General features: G+C 51.3%; 1 protein-coding gene across 1 annotated transcript in view; it reads left to right on the top strand.

Annotated features, from left to right (window-relative positions):
• DDR2 (discoidin domain receptor tyrosine kinase 2) overlaps nt 1-19,556 on the top strand; it is a 76,421-nt gene that overhangs the window by 35,164 nt on the left and 21,701 nt on the right. Inside the window, exons 3-10 of the mRNA XM_078857819.1 lie at nt 3,768-3,870; nt 7,321-7,442; nt 9,810-9,916; nt 13,797-13,944; nt 15,583-15,688; nt 16,394-16,472; nt 17,441-17,548; nt 18,355-18,601. Coding sequence (XP_078713945.1) covers nt 3,768-3,870; nt 7,321-7,442; nt 9,810-9,916; nt 13,797-13,944; nt 15,583-15,688; nt 16,394-16,472; nt 17,441-17,548; nt 18,355-18,601 — 1,020 coding nt within the window. The remainder of the gene's footprint in view (nt 1-3,767; nt 3,871-7,320; nt 7,443-9,809; nt 9,917-13,796; nt 13,945-15,582; nt 15,689-16,393; nt 16,473-17,440; nt 17,549-18,354; nt 18,602-19,556) is intronic.

The following is a 19,556-nucleotide window of genomic DNA, read 5'->3' as shown; positions in this document are numbered from 1 at the left end:
CCAATTCCCGTCTCCACCCGCCGCACCCCCCCCACCTCCACTCCCTCCCTCCCTCCCCCACCCCTCCCCTAGCTCCCCCTGATGCTTGGCCTGGATGCGAGCTGGCAGTCACTTCGTGCTGTCAGCCCCTGCTTGTGAAAGCCCATATGCGGAGCACATTTCTTGCAACGCTGCCACGCAACGCAGCCAGATGTTCCGATCGGCCCAAACCCCCCCTCGGGGATCGCCTGTTGATGAGCCGACTGACCGGCCAATTGTTTCACCGTGAGCAGAGTCAAAGCATTGCTCGTGCGGGCGGCTTTTGGGAGCGAGACGTTGTTGCAAGCGGAGCGTCGTCGCAGAGTCGTGCCGTTGGAACGATGGCGCGGTGCGTGGTGAGAGTAGCCGAAATGTTTTCGCCCTCGCCTGATGTACAGGAGGTCGTGGGTTCGATCCCGACCCTGACACCTGTTGTGTATTTGGAGTTTGCGGTGTCTTTCTCTCTCCCCGTGGTCACGTGGATTTTTCTCCGCGTCCTCCGGTTTTTCCCTCCACATTTAAAATCAACATCACCACGCGTTTAGAGGCTTTGACGGCTATAAATTTCCACGTGATGATAAGTCGCTTCTGAAAAAGAGCTATATAGCTCAGTGGGCCTTGCCGGGTAAAATCAAAACAAAATCGTTTAGATAGTAACTGCCAGAGGTGGGACAAAGTCATTGTTATGCAAGTCCAAGTCGAGTCGCAAGTCATCAAATTCATGACTCGAGTCTGACTCGAGTCCAAGTCACATGACTCGAGTCCACATCTCATAGGTGGGACAAAGTCATTGTTATGCAAGTCCAAGTCGAGTCGCAAGTCATCAAATTCATGACTCGAGTCTGACTCGAGTCCAAGTCACATGACTCGAGTCCACACCTCTGGTAACTGCCATCCTCACGACCCTCCACGGTCGTCCCTTCCATGAGTTTCTTGCTGTGTGATGAAGAGACGATAAGAAGCCAGTGAGGAGGCAGGGAGATCGGCTAAGCGGCAGCGTGAGAGCAGGCAACGAGCTTTGCTGTGTTCGTGTTTATTTGTCAATTGGGGGGAGCGCGTTGTGAGAAATGGCAGTTGAGCGTGGAGAAGTGCAGTCTGGGAATTCATTATACCGGGGGACACAAAGAGGAACGTATGCGTGAAAGAAACGTTCGTAGGTTAAAGACGTAATTGCTAACTGTTAAGAAAAGTAATTGCGCTTGGGCAGGATGCGGCACGGCTAGAAGGGACGATGGCTGGTGGTCGAGACGCACGATGAACTGGCAGCCAAGGGATGGAGGACGTCCATGACTGTGTTGTATGTATGTGTGTTGAACTTGTGTCGCAACGTACGTAGCCAACCATGCTAATTGGGGGAAGGACAACAAACTAAACACAAAAGCGGTTGTCATGAAATTAGTTTTCCATCCACGTTTCGAATCAACGGGCATTTAGTATATTTGGCTGCCATAAATTACCACGTGATCAGCCACTTCGTTGAGCTATCATTTGTGGCCAGGTCGCTTGTGAAAAAGAGCTGCATTGCTCGTTGGGCCTTACCTGGTATGATAACGCTAATTAAGATAAAACTAACTAAAATACTACAATATTTATGATCTATAGTAATCCAGCTGCCCTCCAGTATTGATCCACTCTGCAGGCACAGTTAACTTGTTATACCACTGCCCTTCATTCCCTATTCAAAGTGCATTAATCCAGAGCGTTTATGTTCACATAATTTCACTGCCCAAGTATGTTGTGGGATTCAAGCTGAACCCTGTATGAGCAGGTGAAAATACACCGAGCGTCACTTTCTCTTGCACGGGAGGGCAGGTCCACCATGATCACTCGCCATTTGTGTTGTCCGTGGCCAGGAATCAAACTCGAGCCACCGGGTTTGTGGCGCAGTGCGCCGCAACTGTCGCTCCTTCTCGCTCCACCCAATGCGTGCTTTAGATCCGTGCGCGATTCCAACTCCGGTTGCCCCATGGACAGACTCGCGCCTGCCATAGGAATTGCATAATTTGCGCCATTGGCTCAGGGCTATGGACCGGAGATGAGCCCTGCCTCTGTGCTCGTTTGAGCCGCGAAATCGCCCTTGAGTGGGGAAGCGGCGTTGAGATCCAACGGTAATGATTCATTTTGAGGGCTCGCGGTGTCTCTCCTCATCCCATGGCCGACAGCTGCAAGCTCCCCCCCACTAGCGGCGCACGCCCCAGACCCATCAGCACGTCCTCACCACCTCCATGATCTCCGTCATCTCCGCACGTCCCATTCACAGGGTCGGCTACGTATGGCGTGAAAGAAGTTCGGCCTACGTACACACGCCAAGTTCGATCGACACCCATCGGCGCCCTATGATTGTGGAACGGACGTGCATCTGTGCCAAGCTATTGTAAACGGATTTAACATTGACCAAGTGTGCGCATTGCATTGTCCAATAGCCTCCTCGGCCTTATCCAGACAACCAACACAAGAGAACTAAACATGTGGCCATTTGCCATTTAGAGCCGCCGACTCAAAAGGGTGATTGAGAAGATGCGACCATTCAAACAGGCGGCCGTGAAACAAAGACACAGCCATCGACTGGTTTCGGCCTCGTTAGGACTCATCTGTGCAATACAGTCATCAATGTTCGCTGCTGCCATATGAACTGAAAACTAAACTAAAACTCAACTATTTTTTATTTTATTAGGAAAGGCCCAATGAGCTATATAGCTCCTTTCCAGAAGCAAATGTGGAAATTTAAACAGCCAAATGCTCTAAATGTACGCTTCTAAATGTGGAGGGAAAAACCAGAGGACCTGGAGAAAAATCCACGCAACCAAAGGGAGAGAGACATGAAAACTCCAAAATCCACGACATCCTGTAGACCAGGCGAGGTAGTTAACATCTCTCCACCGTGGCACCCATTATATGGAGAGCCGTACCTTTATGTAACATTTTTCTGATTGTGATGGATGGCTCGCCTTGTCATGTGCAGACTTGCATACATGTGAGTAGTGTTGCTCACTCCTTGGGAGACAAAGGCGGCCGGGCGTGGTGCTGGTCACCCTCCCCCTCTCGTGCCGTGCCGGCCTTAATAGGTGCTCCCTAACAGCACTTGCCTCAGGCTAAACAGGGGCTCTTTGTCACTTTGCCGACTGCAACCTTTGTTCAGGCACATGATGTATCTTGGTTGCTTTTCATGATCAAGGGGATTCTTCCAAACAATTCCACCTCGTAATCAGTCGTTGCCTATTTCATCGTCAACATCCTGATCTGCTGTGGTTTCCAGTCGCATTCCTCCCAACAATGCTTCCAGATTTTTTTCTTCGAAAACTTGTTGTGCATGGCGTTTGTTTTTCTGTCTCCTGTTCATGTGGAAGACCACCATTGCCGCCTGCTTTATTAGGCCCTTCAATCACTTCCTCCAATAATTGTATTCATTTCCTGCGATTCGTACTTTTACCACAGTATGCAACACTTAGTCGCACAACAATCTGTTCTGGTTCCCCCATAAATACTCTTGAAATTGCTGTTACGTTGGCGGTAGCAGGTAATAATTACAAGGGCAACCTCCAGTTGTCTACGTATGGCGCGAAAGAAGTTCAACATGCACACTTGCACGCGTGTGAGTGGTGGGCGCACTGGACACATTTATTTTTTATTCTGTGTAGCCGATTTAAGGCGCTGTGCAAGCTGAACCTATTCTCCACCCCCACCTTGATCAATAACAAACACCGCCTTTCGCTGTCCGTTCCCATCCCTTCGCGGTCCACCAACCCCAGGCCTATGCAGGTACGCGCTGGGCATGCAGGAAGGGCGAATCCCCGATGAAGACATCACAGCCAGCAGCCAGTGGTACGAGACCACTGCTGCTCACTACGCCAGGTGACTTAACGCATTGGCACCGCCTGCCACGCCACCGCGACACGCGCTCACACACGCTGCCTGCACGCAGCACACCCACGTTGCAGCACACCCTCATCACGCATTCGTGCTATCTTAACAACAATAACAACAATCGCCATTTGCCACGAAGTGGCGGTGACGTCACTGCGGCACCTGTGCTAGGCTAAGTGCACTTTAAGGCCACGTTGAATTGTCGAACGCCCGCTGGCAGGAGGTCACGGGACAGACCCAGGTGCCATTGTTTGACTGAATGAGATGACTGACCGATCGATGCACCATCTGTGCCCGTACTGTGCCAACTTGCTGTGTTTTAGCTGCTCGGCACTCAGCTCGTTGTTGTGAGCGTCGCTCCTCTGCCCTCCGGTGTTACTGGAGGGCGACTGCCTCGAACTGCCCAGTAGCGTCCTTCACGAGCCTCCTCCACAGAGGCCGATCTTGACACCGCTGGTCCCAGTCATCAGCAAGTCCACTCAGCTCCACACCCTCTTGTATCACATCACTCCATGCTAACTCACACACCTACACACTAACTCGTATACACACCTATGGGCGCAACAACATTGGCCCCAACTAACCGGTGGTAATATCACCATGGTTCGTGTGTCATGGTTGATGTTCCCACCATTTCGGAATCTGGGTTTCGGCCACCAGTGATAAAACTGGGTTCTCAGTTGTAGTGATTTGTGTCACCAACGACTGTACAAAAACGCAACATGGTGGGTTCGGTTGATCGCTTAATTTTCCATACGAGTAGTGCACAGTTTTAACCGTTTTCTCACCTTATGATAAAAAACTACTCGGTTGAAGGTGTATACGAATGGTGCCACCTAGTGTGAAAAAACAGGCCACAAATCTGATGGGAGTTGGCAAGGGCGCTGTATAATTCCGAAATAGAGTAGAATAGAAACACCGTCGTCTAATCTCGGGGGTGGGTGGAGCAACCCGGCTGGTTCCTCTGCCTGCCTGCACTCGATGGAATTAAAAGTGGAGAATTCACATTGGTTGGCGATTCAGCACTCGCCGGTTTTCTCCCGGTCACTGCCTTCACCCGGCGGTCAGTCGCCTCCTGACGATCGTGATCTCAGCACGTAACACATCGCACAGCATTCAACTCGAGAGGTGCGAGGAGGAACCGCGGACAAGCGGGAAGGCGGCCACACCAAGAATTGCCCAAGCTCTGCGATCCTCAATGTATACTGAGGCGTTATTGGCCGATTAGCGAGCATTTAGATGTGGCAGGAAACCACGGCACCCGGAGAAGCCCACGCGTGCGAGGGGGAAATGCTCTGTCCCACACAGACGGAACAAGTGGAGTCCACATTTTTGCTGTCCCGCATTTTCCTGGCAAGCCCAGTGTATGACACCTCGACACCCACGGGAAGGAAGTTTCGCAACATTTGCGTGATCCGCCAATTCAAGAAACGTGTGTCTCGCGCTCTTTACCTTTTACAACTCTGATAATGCCGTCTTGTTGACGTTTTTGGGCATTCTGTGGTAAAACCTCAACGACCAATCGAAGCAACTGCAGAAGGAGAAGCAGCTCTTTCGGGAGGGCCAGTGTGCGACGTGATGTGACGTGACATTGCCAACTGGAAAGTGATTTGTTGGGTGACATGACCTCAATTGCACAATTAGAACAACATTGGCGGGGGGGGGGGGGAACAAAAATATAATCACAAATGGTATTGCAGTATCACCGCCGCCGTCTCCGTCATCAATAACACCATCGTCAACATCATCGTCCTCATTGAGGAGACGCGTGGATACTTACTGCAACACTGTGGCCAGTCTGGAGTCTGCACAGCTGTGCACATGTGTGGAATATTCACTTTATCTGCCTTGGCAACCGTCTTGCCAGGCAAAAAGAGTGAGATTCCTATCCCCTCTGCCTTTATTGCTTTTTTTTCTAAATCCGCTGAGATTTGGGGAAGGGGGTTTTGTTTTCTGTGCGTGTATCCCCCTAACCGCCCCCCCCCCCCCCTTAGTCAACCCCCACCCCCAGCCATTTTCTTGGACTCGGCCGCTGTGGGAAAAGAAACAGATGGGGAGCACAGTCTGTGCCAACTCGAGTGTCCAAACTAGCCAGGACTCGACCGTGCAATGGTTCTTGCCGTGCCGGGAGACTGTCCAATTTAGCGATGGGGCCATCGCCCATCTCCATTGGCTGCCCTGAGATTGTAGGTTTTATATTCCAGATCCCTACGGCAGGAGCCAGTCTATATCGAAACCTGGCACTGAGTGATACTCGATCAATCCCTAAGGGATGATGATGATGGTGGTCATGATGATTGACCAAACTGTGACCTCCGACCTTGATTGGAACATTTCGAGGTACGCAGTAGGGGGAAGGACAACAAATCATTCGGAACGCATCCAGTCTCATCAGATCTCAGAAGCTAAGCTGAGTTGATCCTAGTTAAACCTTTGGATAGGTGACTACCAGTGCATTCCAGGCATTATATGGTTGGGTCGGCAAGGTGGCCAGGAGATGGCGGTACAACAATGGGTGAAAATAAAAATATTATTAAAATTAATTGGGTCCGTCTGTAGACTGAATCTATCTGTGCGGCACTTTGAGCGTAATTGCCACGTACGCGTGGGTTTCCCTGGATACTCCCGATTTCATCGTGCCAACGACTCACGAATTTAATTGGTCAGACACCCCAATTCATAACTGTCCTGAAAATGAGTCTATAAGTCTCAGCGAGGGCTGATCTGAATAAATACCATAAGGTTGTGAATAATGCATCGATTAATTGATTACAACTGATTCTTACACTCGCGATACATGCACTGAATCATGTGCATGAGAAATGATGATTCGAAAATGTGTGCAAATAGTATGCCAACAATACGTATTACATTTGAGCTGATGGCAGTAAACAAACACTGTATGACGCGGGGGCTTTCACGACCAATATTATTCATCATAAAGGTTTTTGGGTTTAGATCGCTTTATTTATAAATGTGTCGCAACCCTCCACCACCCGACACGGCCAATCAGTAAAAAATGTGTCACGTTGACAAAAGACAAATAGTTCACTACTTTAGCCCAGATGAGTGAATCCACAACATTTAAAAATTTAGAGTAGGACCAGCGAAACATTGTGGTAATTACCAGCGAAACGTCGTACCCAAAAATTGCAAATGTTGTGGATTCACTCTTCAACACACCGGTGGGCTAAAGTAGTGAACTATTTGTCTTTTGTCAACGCGACACATTTTTTACTGATTGGCCGTCTCGGGTGGTGGAGGGTTGCGACACATTTATAAATAACACGATCCAACCCAAAAACCTTCATTATAAACACTGTACGAATTTAAACAACAACAAGAAACAAAACAAAGAATCTTAGGACTCCCTCACGCGAGGCTTCCCTGGGTAAATTAATGGGCCGCCGTTTGTTTTGGACGCCGACCGTGACCTAGGCTCGACTCGGAGGAGGGCGACGGGGCCTGGTGCCCTCTGGGCTCCATCAGCCCCCAGAGCATGGAGTTCCTGCAGGTCGACCTGCGCGAGCTGCACTTCATCACGCTCGTCGGCACGCAAGGTGACTGGGCCCCCCCCCAAAACAGAAATAAAAACCTCGCGTCTGTTCACTCGCTCGCTCGCCGGAAGAAGGATCGCTGACCGACGGATTCAAAAGTGAATTAGTTTTGGCCTACGAGATGAAAGCTCTTTTATAAGTTCGTTTAGCCAGTGTATTTTGCCCCCCCTAACATCCAGGGCACCCGGTGGCATTGGTGTTTATAAAGCAGTCGCCTGCTGGTGAGACTCGATGAATTTGAAACCGGGCCAAAGTTTAGAAATTCCCCCAGAGTATTTGGCATCGGGAGGATATTGCCTCGTAAGCCCGATGCCACGGGGCGCCCAGAAGGTACGGACAAAACTAAATGGCTGAGAGAACTGGCGGCGGGCTTTGTTTCTGAGATCGAATGGAATTAAAATTCAGCGCTTTGGTCAGTGGCCCTTCTCGCGAGGGGAAGGCTTTCAACAGAAACCGCTACTTGCGGGCAACAAAGACTCAATGCGAGTGTGAGATCAAGGGTGTGCGGTGACGTGAGCAGTTGTTACCCCGCTAAATGTGGACCACCAGGAGATACGGATCTTGTCCGGCTCCTCTAGCTCGATCTGGGCATCTGGCACTCCACCAGCGTCACTCCTGTGCAGGTTTCCTGGCTTGGTAGGGGATTTGGGATTGTGGTCTGGAGTGTGTAGACCTCGTGGAATCATTTCTCTGTTGTGATCACTTTTTGGTTATTTGTGCTTTTTGTTTTGGTGCCATTTCATAATTTGTTTATTCATTTTTGATTTAGCTTGGTGTAGTAGGGGCTTTCATTTGCTTGGTAGTAGTGGCTGTACATGGCAATTGGTCCTTACATATAATGAATGTACAGCGTTATGGGATGCTATTAGCATGAATAGTGCAATATATATTAAAACAAAGTTTAATTACCTGTATAAAAGAGCTTTATAGCTCATCGGATTCCTCCGGTATAAATACAAATTCTGATCCTGAGCTCAGCAGTGTCCTTGCTCGTGTCACCAGGCCGAGCTGGTGGCGCTATTGAAAGAAGTAACGCCCCCCCCATTCACCCCCCCAGAACTCTGCGTGCTGATTCTTGCCCAAATGAAGATGGATCCCTCATTAGGCGAATAAAAAGAGTGCACCCGTAGATGGCGAGATTTCGGACGGAACTATAAACCTGTTGAGGAATTTAACAGCCTTATATGAATGAGGCATAACAACAGCCTTATATGACATCGGCATTGCAGGGAGCAGCATTATTCTTAAATAGGCCACCTTAACACAATTGTGCAATGCCCATAGCCTGTTGCTGTTTATTAATTCTCGACAGATGTCCAGCTTGGCAGAGCACAGCTCGAAGTATCACACGAGATTGTTGATCCCTCGTCCTACGGTGTTAAAATTTAACACGATCGAATGATGACGACAATAACAACAACCGCCAATAGTGTTACCCTCCAGAGTGCCAAAACATGGCAAAGCCACCGAAAGGGCCGCTCACTACTCGCTGCATGGCTCCGTGGGAAGTTCAGCAACGACGGTGCCCGTAGGAGGTAGCGCAGACAGTAGATCTGGTGACAAGCCATCTGCGTGCACGTCGAGTGCTGTGACCTCGTATTGCGGGGGGGGGGGGGGGGTGCGTTAATACCGGGGATTCTGGTATCCTGACCGTTGATGGAAAAAAAGGTTACTCATGAATTTAGCAGAAGCAGGACCCTCTTGAAAAAAAAATGTGTCTTCAGACTCAGGAAGGTAGACAAACTCTCTTGTTTGCATTGCAACATTGGTCATTCTTGTGGTATTTTGAGATGAACTTGTCACTCCTATATGAATGTGGATTTTTTTACAACTGTGGTGCATGTGTGGGTGTGCACATGTTTCTGCGTGCCTGCGTGGATGCTTGTGTGCGTTTGTGTGTATGCATGTGTGTGTGAGTGGGGAGTGGTAGTGTAGTGGTTAGCGCGCTGCGCTTGAATCCCGGTGACCTGCGTTGGATTCCCGCTCACGGCCAACACCAGTGACGATTATCTGAACCGATCCTGGGCCTCCCCTACGTCGAATCAGCCTCAAATGAGTACCTGGTGCAGTGTGTAAACATCGCCACTGGGGAGACAAAGGCGATTGGGCGTGGTGCTGGCCACCACCCCCTCGTGTACCTTACTGGCCTTTATAGGTGCTCGCTAACAGCACTTACCCCAACAGTGTTGAGGCTATATATGGGATCTGTGTCTGTGTGTTTATTACTCATTCGGGATTACGCATAGAAGTCATCGCCCCCCCCCTCCTGGCAGACTTGCCAGCCTTCATAGGTGCTCGCTAACAGCACTTGCCCCAACAGTCTGTCAAGGCTACACGGGGGATCTTTGTCCTTGTTTGTGTTTGCTCCAGGCCGGCACGCGGAAGGCACGGGGAATGAGTACGCAACCGCTTACCGGCTCGAGTACTCGCGGGACGGCTCTCGCTGGGTCATGTGGCACGACCGGCGCGGCGAGGAGGTGTGTATCAACCTTTACCGTCATCATCATCTTTGTGATAATGAGACAAATCAACGATTCACCACCGCATTTAGCGATTCATTTAATTGTCGTGATTCGGGGGGGGGGGGGGGGTCATGAATTCATATAAGGACTGATTATAGATTTTTTTTTGCGTCTCGTTTTCATCGTCCCGTTTGTATTGTTTATAGTTGTTTTTGGCTCATTTGTACAGTTTCGTTCACGCCATTAGGCAAACATGCAAATTATCATATCACTTGCAGAAATCTGCAATGACCAGTGCTCAAACACACGATTCAACATGCGTTTCAACATCAACACGATTCAACATCTAGGGAAAGCCTCCTCTAGGCCCCTGCGCAGGGGAGGGTTCCTGCTGCAAAGGCGCATTTGTTCCAATTCCATTCACGTTGTTTTCTTTTAGATCGCGGCCATCGTGTGCGGTTGCTGTTACGATCTGAAGGGAAATCGTCTGCAGAACTCTCGCAACGAGTATCTCTCGCTCTCTCTACGTGTGCGCCGTGTACCTTCTCAAAGACATCGGCGATCATCGTCTTGCTTCCGTGTAGTTTCAGTACTTAAGTCGGGTTTCATCAATAAAAACACCCCATCTTCGTAGCTCTGTCCGTGATATTTACTCCAGAACTCTGCGTAAGATATTCCTCCCGGTTGCATCCAATTGTTCAAATTGCTCGTTGAACTTAATTAATTGCCTTCCCCAGCTTCGTGTTGCTCAGACAAAGCCACATTCATATTCATTCTGTTGTTTCTCGTATGTATGTTGAACTTCTTTCGCAACGTACGTAGCCAACCCGTGCTAATCGGAGGTGCGATTACATGCCCAGGAAATCTACGAAACCGGGGTTGTAAAGCCCCTCATTAAATGTCCAAAATCTCACCCTGCCTTTCTCGACATTTTCCTTCTGTACCTGCTGCTGTCCGCAATACATTTCTTTTAACTCGTCCCTTGTCTGTCCATGACATTTGGAACATCCTTCTTTTAAAAAAAATCCAACATACCCTGTTGCTTGTCGCTTGTTCTGTAGGTTTGCAGTGAGTAATGCAATGTTGCCTCCTGTTTAGAAATTTACTGCAGAAATGCTGTCGACAGAAATACCTCTTAAGGCCCCTCAATAGCTTATTTATAGACACGAAGGCGGCTCAACTTTCAAACGCCCCCGGGACCGTTTATTGGTCAATGCTGCCGGCATCCGCAGGACCACTGTTCCTACCATGAGCAATGTCTGTACGCGTAACGTTGAACTTCTTCCGCACCGTACGTAGACAAACGGCGCTAATCGGAGCAGTGCCCTTCTCAAGGGCATCGCGAAGTGCGCGCAGCGAGCTGTCGCGCTGCGGCAGTTGATCTGACATTTCAATCCTTAGGGCTGGAATGAAGCCACGGCCGTGTCGAGTGACAAACCAAATAGGATTTATTATGCATTCGCTATGCAGGCCGATGGCTGCCGGGCTGGGAACGTCAAACTCTCGCAGGGCTTCACAACCGTGGATTCATAGACTTGAATCGAAGGTGACGGAAAGCTGGACTGGAACCCGCAATCTCCGTGGTGTTCTGTTTTCCAATGCCACGTGTACGGAACAGCATCTACAAATGCAGTCCGTTCAAACGACAAATGCTCTCGCCACCTGTGTCATTGTCCCCGGTCTTAAAACAGATAACGATGTGTGTATATGTCTGTGCGTGTGTGTGCGTGCGTAAGTGTGGAGAAGCAGTGTAGCGGTTAGGGCACTGCTACGATTCAATCATTGCAGGGATATAAAAAAAAGAATCGTTGTTGAATGAAATCACGATTCAGAATCGATCGTGGCAATCCATCGAATCTTCATGGGGGATGTGAATCATTATTAACCTAGTCACAATGCCCTCATCCTTTACAGCCTCGTTTTTCTCTCAAACTTTTGTGTTTCTCCACAAGTTTATCCCAATTGTGTTGTCAGTGTTGTGTCACGAGATTAATAAAATAATCCATTCCGAACTCCCGCGGAGCAGTAAAAGCCGCCGCTTTAGAGAATGTCCCACAGAAGCAGATATAGAACTACTTCTGAGATCCCCTTCAGGTGACCTTGTGCGCACATTCGAGGACAGGAACTTTCCACACACTCCTACTACAGAGCAGTGCAGCCATTTCATTTTCGAGAACGGCCCACAAAAGTGGATGCTACAGAGCAACCCTTGAAATCCCGAGCAAGTGACGTCATATCCACTCTGCCACAGGGAGTAATGTTCATGCCATGACAGTCAAACCAAGATGTTTAATTATCACAGCTGGATTTAGCCAAAGTGCAAAACCGAATTTAATGTGATGTCTTTTTTTTCGTCTGCAGCCAATTGGACACTGGGCTGAGACCACCAGCTCGCGAGACTTGAGAGCCCAATTTAATCAGGGATGGCTGAAACCTGGATTCAAACCCAGGATCTTAGGGGTGGCAACTTGGTAAACTCTGACATGGTATCAGCCCCTCAAGCCACGCAGCTCAGGGATTTCATAAAATCATTGCATTATTATCTCGGGGAAGGTCTCAAGACTCATTTTAATCAGGTGGGTTAGAAATGTAAAAAATATTTTGTGACAAAAATCATGGTCGAGTGAAAGCATCTCAGCCATGGCCAGAGCTATCAGTGGAAATGAGCGCTACACCAATGCTGGCTTGATCAGCAGCCGCCCTGCCGAATGCTACTGCTCACGGCTCCAATCACGCTCCCCCGGCCCAACTCCCCAGCCAGCTGTAGCCCAGTCAGCTCAGAACACTGCCCCCTCCTCCACACTCCGCTCGCCGTGAGTCCCAAGTCCGAGTCTGGCAAGCCATCTGATGTATTTGTTTAATGTAAGCTTGAGTTACCCACGAAATTCCGAGTCTCAAACCTCTTTTCACGGAGGGTCCTGCCAATTCATTTTATTACAGTTGAGGGCGATGTTGCTAGATGTAACCCCAATGCAAATTATTTACCGGCAATTTTCGTTATCATTGTTGGACAGTTGGCCAACACCCGTTACATTTCACTTTTTTTTTGTATGGGAGGAAACTGGAGAACCCGGAGGAAACCCATGCACAACAGTGGGGAAGAGAGCACACAAACTCGACCGCGAATGTGGGATCCAAAACCCATGGCTATCTTGCTCGTGAGGCCGACGAGCGCAACCAGTAGCACCGCCGCGCCACCCAAAACACAACGCCCACGCGAGACTCACCGTGGCAGGGAGCCAGGGCCGTGCTGGCATTGCCGCTGGTCGCGTGGCGGGCGGCGCGCGTCCCCGCAGGGGGTGGGGGGGGCCGGGTGCTGGCGGCCCCGCGCGGAGCCCCTCCCTGGGCACATTGTGCGTGCCAGGACGCGTCGCCAGACCTGCGCGCATGCTGGAGAAGGGCCGTAGCGGGTGGCGAGATGTTAACTCCCTCGCCTGATATGCAGGAGGTCGTGGGTTCGATCCCGACCCTGACGCCTGCTTTATATTTGGACTTTACCGTGTCTCTTTCTCTCCAATGTGGTCGTGTGGTTTTTCTCCGGGCCCCTCCGGTTTTTCCCTCCACATTTACAAATGTGCGTTTTAGAACATATGGCTGCTATAAATGTCCACGTGATAAGCCACTTCGTTGAGCTATCATTTGCGGCCAGGTCACTTCTGAAAAAGACCTACATAGCTTAGTGGGCCTTATCTGGTAACAAAAAAAATAGTTAAATAGGGTCATGCATATCTGTAGGAAGACCTCTTGTTGCCTTTACACAAAGCGGTTGGCTGGGTGTTGTGCTGGCCGCGCAAACCTCATCGTGTTTCGTGCCGGAAGCCCGTTAACAGGACTTTCCCCAGCAGTCTGTTGAAGGCGAGACGGGGGATCTTTGTCTTTGTGTGTGTGTGTGCAGGTGATCGAGGGAAACGTGAACACCTATGAGCTGGTGCTCAAGGACCTGAGCCCGCCAATCATCGCGCGCATCATCCGCTTCGTGCCCGTGGCCGACCGCCTCATGAGCGTGTGCATGCGCGTCGAGCTGTACGGCTGCCAGTGGCTGGGTCAGCATTGCCCCACACACAGAGACAAAGATCTCCCGCATGGTTTTTTTTACCAAACCGTTGGGGCAAGTGCTGTTAGCGAGCACCGTTGCCCCCCCATACACGTGCACGTTCGATAAAATTTTGCCCGTGGCGTGCCATGAGTCGGGTCGGTTGCACGGGGGGGGGGGGGGGGTGGGGGATGCTGGGACGGAAGTCCCCAAGAAAGACAAAGAGGGCAACGGCTCAAGATGAGCAGCAGGGAGAGAGAAGAAGCGCTGGGCAGGACAGGGAGGAGGAGGGGGAGAAGGAACGACTGGCACAAGATGCCAAGGACGAGAGGAGGGCGATGATGATGAGAGGGAGAGAGACGGAAGAAGCAAGCAGGAGTGAGCTGCACGGAGGAGCAACAGGGGTCGGGTGGGGAGAGGGGAGGGATTCAGAGTGGGGGTGGCCACCGCAGAAGTCACGTGGTTTATGGGAGGCTTGAGATGGTCTGGATGGTTTGATGATTGTCGCGGGCATGAATCCACGCGAGTATCATGATCGCAGAAATTGATATTAATGGATCGTTGCAGCCCGAATCTGAACCAATACAGTGCCCCCTTCATTCCCACTCACAATAGGGGACTAATATTCCCATTGTAATATCTCCACCCCCCTCCTCCCCCCATTTATACACAGCTCTTAGCTGCGGTAGCGTGCACATTGTTAAATACTCACTTACCTCCAACGTGAACACTGCATGCTACCTAGAGCCAGGCTATCTCAACCAATCACAGAACATCGCTTGTAGAGGGGGGGCGGTGGGTTTGGGGGGTTTCCCGCCTTCGAGAGGCATATTGTGGGCGGCGGCTGCCATTTTTAACGAGGGCCCGAGGAATCAAAACGCTACGATGAGGACACAACAATGTGTACACCAGGCTAACATTGCGGGACAAGGGTCTCCTTCGGATCGCTGAGAGGAAGGGGGGGGGGCAGCCAGACCACGCGTTACGGTGTGGGTGACATTTTACTATGTGGGAGCCTCAGTGCGTTAGGCCTCAATGACGTACATTGCAGCGTGTGGTCTGCAGCTGTGCATCGGTGCGTCCGACTGCCAGACCGCGGCGTGTTTATGTGTTATTGTGTGATGTTGATGTAATGGTCATCTTCTCAAGCAGCCTTGGTCCAGTTTTCCAAAGCCATGACCATTGATGCACATCAGCTGCATGCGGTGCTCGAAACCTCTCCTAGGTCCACTCGGCCTTAAAGCAGTTCCCAAGCGCAGTGCGTGAACATCTGTGATGGGGTGGCTTGGCAGGTTGTTGGCCACACGCCACTCCTTGGTGTGCCGTTCCGGCCGTAGTAGATGCACTCTTTCGTACACCGAGGCTGAATGGGTATGCTTGTCCCACTGTGTGCGTGCGCGCGTTGCAGTGTCTTTGTTTATGTACGTACATTGAACTTCTTTCTCACCGTACGCAGCCAACCGTGCTAATCGGAGGTGCGGTGGGAGGATAAGAAACAAAACACAAAGAGCAGTTCTAAACAAATGAGTTTTCAATCGAGATGATTTAAAAGTGCATCGCTTCCGTGGCTTCTGAATGAACCTTGTGTGCTATTCCGTGTCTCTGTGCCGTCACCCCCCCCCCCCCCCCCCATTGGCTCTCGTCACAGATGGCCTCGTCGCGTATCGAGCACCGGTGGGACACTCCATGTTGCCCAACGACCTTCGTGTCATCGCGCTCAATGACTCGACGTACGACGGGAGCTCAGATAACATGTGAGACGCTCGCCCGCTCGCTCACTCATTCGCTACAACAACAAACGCAACAACCGCCGTTCGCCAGCCGACGGCGGTGATATCACCGCGGCACTTGTGCCAGGCTAGGTGCACACCGAGGCTACGTGATGTGTCGAAGACAGGACATCACGGGACAGACCCAGGGTGCCATGGGTTGACGGATTTTAGATTGGGCCCTTTACAGCAGGAAGGGCCCATTGAGCCATTAGGCTATATTTCATGGGCATCCTGAGATGACTGTGCCAACTTCTTGTATTTTAGCCGCCCGGCGCCTCGCTCGTTGTTGTGAGCATTGCTCCTTGCTCGCAAGAATACAAAGATCCCCCGTGTAGCCTGAACAGACTGTTGGAGAAAGTGCTGTTAGCGAGTAGCACCTATGAAGGCCGGCACGGCATAGGAAGGGTGTGGGTGGCCAACACCACGCCCGACCACCTTTGTCTCCCGAGTGATGATGTTTACACGTCTATCTAGGGGACGCCCAGGACCAGTTTATAGCGCAGCATGCAAACCGCTACACTACCGCTCCCCACAAGTGAACAGACACACACATACACGTCAACAATGGGGCCATGTTGGCCTCGACAGGTGCTCGCCAACAGCGCTTTGCCAAACTCGTCCGTGAGACTAAGACTCGAGGGGGACCTTTGTCTGCGTGTGTGTGTGTGTGTGCGCCTACACGCACAGAGCGGTGTACGACGGCCTGGGGCAGCTGACGGACGGTGTGTGGGGTCTGGACGATTTCTCCATGTCCCACGAGTACCAGGTAAGTGTGCCGCATCAGGGGCCGGGGAGGTTTCGGCCAGGATGCTGCCACAAGCGGTGTGTTTGGTCAGCAGAGGTTCCCCGCGTGATCTCCCCGCCGTGGTAATTGAATAGTTTTTGTTTTAAATCACCGCTTCTGTCCATCCAGCAGTGTAAATGGGATGCCCGCGGTGAGTCGGTCGGCAGGTCACGGGGTAAAGCGTGGGTAACTCGCGCCCCTTCCGAGACGTCTGGCTCGGCGTCGAAGAGTTGGCCAAAATTACCTTCAATTCCCAGAATACCCTGCTTAAAGGGGCTCAGCATATAAACATATAACGTTGCAAATGTCAACTTGCCAATTGCACGGTTGGCTACGCACGGTGTCGAAAGGAGTTCGACTTACGTGCAACAGAGATGAACACTGCCCTACACTTGCTTTGGGCACTGTTTCTTACTCGACTCGGGAGAAAACGCTACGGTGATTTGGTCATGAAGTTTCTTGTTCTCACAACGCGAAGGTGAATGTCGACCAGTGGAGAGGAGTTCTGCCACAAAAAAGGCAAAGACAAAGCTCCCCCGCAGGTAGCCTACATAGGCTGTTGGGGCAAGTGCTGTTAGTGAACACCTATGAAGGCCAACACGGCTCAATACGCAGTGGGTGGCCAGCACCACGCTCGCCGGCCTTTTTCTCCCCATCGGTGATGTTTGCACACCACAACAGGTACTCAATTAAAGCTGAGTCGACCTAGGGGAGGCTAAGGACTGATTCAAATATGCGTTCACCGATGTTTGTAGCCATGAGGAGGAATCGAACTCGGGTCGCTGGGTTCGTAACGCATGCTACCGCTACACTCCCGCTCCCCACACACACGCGCACACACGCGCACACGCACACATGTCAGATTCTACGACGCGACCACACATTTTTTTCCCTTTAAAACGCAGGGGCAAACCGTGCGTCGGGGATTACCAAGTTTGATTTCACCGCAGGTGTGGCCAGGCTACGACTACGTGGGCTGGAGCAATGACTCGCTCGCAGAGGACTACGTGGAGATGGACTTCTTGTTCGACAGCGTGCGCAACTTCACCGCCATGAAGGTACGCAACCTCTTGGTTGATGGGGAGCAACAGCTAGAAGTTTACATCCTTCGCGTGGCCCCCCTCTGTTGTTCGGCAACAAATCACGACTAATGCCATCATCAACCGCGGCGACCGAACATCGTTCGTCGATTTCCCCGTCTCCAGAGCAGCCACCGTAACGGCCGCCCCTCTGGGTGAGCGTCTGAACAGCTGAGCGTCCCCCATTCGGACAACGTAAACCGTTGGCTCAAGTGCTGTTAGCGAGCGCCTGTTTAATCCTGCACGGTATTAGAGTGAGGTGGTGGGGACAAGCGCCATTCATGTCCGGGCCACATTTGTCTTCTCTAATACCCGGGAAATTATTTTAGGCTGAGCAAACCCAAGTTGGAATGTCTGTTGCCCGCTGGTAATTAGCGGTATTGCCTATAAGGTCAGAGGTCCACCAGCATTGAGTCAAGCAAGCCTAACTCTGCCGACGAGACACTGTGAGTCAAAAGCGGTCCAGGATTTTGCTTGTCTTGAATCAACGCTGTTGAAATTACGCACTCCCAGAATGCCATGCGACTGGTGAATTGCGTAACAAATACTTTCTGTTGTTTAAATTTTCTACGTGGAGAGTCGGAGATGTTAAACAGACATTGTCTGGGCCTATTTATTTTATTAGTCATTTATAGATCATTTCACGGACTGTCTGATTTCGCGACGCTTAGATTCTTACGTATGGTGCGAAAGAAGTTTAACATACTTACGTACACATACCGACCTGCACCCACCCCACCGAGCTAACGATCGACGTCTCTCCCCGCCCCCGGCCTTACTCGCAGATCCACTGCAACAACATGTTTTCCCACGGCGTCAAGATCTTCTCGCGCGTCTCCTGCACGTTCGCCCGGCGCCCCGGCGCACTCTGGGAGCCCGGCCATGTGAGCGTCACCACGGTGACGGACCACGTCAACCCGAGCGCCCGCTTCGTCACCGTGCCGCTGGGCCACCGGCCCGCCCGCCACATCCGCTGCCAGTTCTACTTTGCCGACACGTGGCTCCTCATCAGCGAGATCTCCTTTCAGTCTGGTGCGTGCGGCGCGGCGGTGGCGAGCTTGATGGGAGGGGATTTGAGCGGGCGGGCGGCGGACTCGGCGATCGACTTTAACGCGGCCGTTTCGCGAGTGGTTCGGCGGTTGCTCCGGATGGCTCCTCGGCTTTCTTTTTCTTTTCCGTGCGGGGCGATTCTTCAGCTCCTGGTGACGCTCCCCAGCTCGTAGAGCCAAACGTCGGACGTTGTGCCGAGGGACGCGTGGTACGATCCAGGAGCACGTCGGAGAGGAATGCCTTTGCCTGCTCTTGCTCTTCTCCATCGCAGACAGCCGAGTTCAGTAGCCGAGCTCGGAGAACCCTGCGCGTGGAAACTGATGAGTTGTTGCCAAATTTGCGGTCATGGCCACTTTGCAGCCAAGACTCAGGGCACATGGGAGGCAGTGGCTGCTTGCCTCTCCCACCCGCAAAACGAAAAAAAAAGGCAGCCAAGCCTTTTGCCGTACCCCCTCAACCGTTGCCGAATGTGTCAGCGCCTGCTTTAACGACGCGTGGGCGGCTGGCTCCCAAGTGAATCGGAGCGGCCAAGCAGGAGTCGCACATATGTTCGAGGCTCGGAGGCTGTGTCTCAAACGTACCGGTGTTATTCTGCTCAATTGTTTTTGCGTTCCTAAACATTCGAGACGATGCCAGATTGCTTCGGAAAGTGCCACCGTGATAAGACGCCGGTCGCCGATTGTTTAGTTGGGAACCAGAGTTCAAGACCGAGAGGAGAATGGATAAATCCGGGATGGGCGAGATACTGCAAGAGAGGTCACGTGTTGATTTTGTCACAGCTGAGAGGTCAATCAGAAGGATGGAAGCAATAGCCAGCTCTGGTACTGGCTGTGGTGGACCTCTTGACCTTGATGTGGCCTTTAACTGTTGGAATTCTATTTCGATACACGCACCTCCGCATCACTGCAGAGAGCTGAAATGAACTTGAATCGATTGA

Source organism: Lampetra fluviatilis, chromosome 6 (assembly GCF_964198595.1).
Source record: "Lampetra fluviatilis chromosome 6, kcLamFluv1.1, whole genome shotgun sequence".
NCBI classification, from domain to species: domain Eukaryota; kingdom Metazoa; phylum Chordata; class Hyperoartia; order Petromyzontiformes; family Petromyzontidae; genus Lampetra; species Lampetra fluviatilis.
This window is presented reverse-complemented; position numbering and strand designations above follow the sequence as displayed.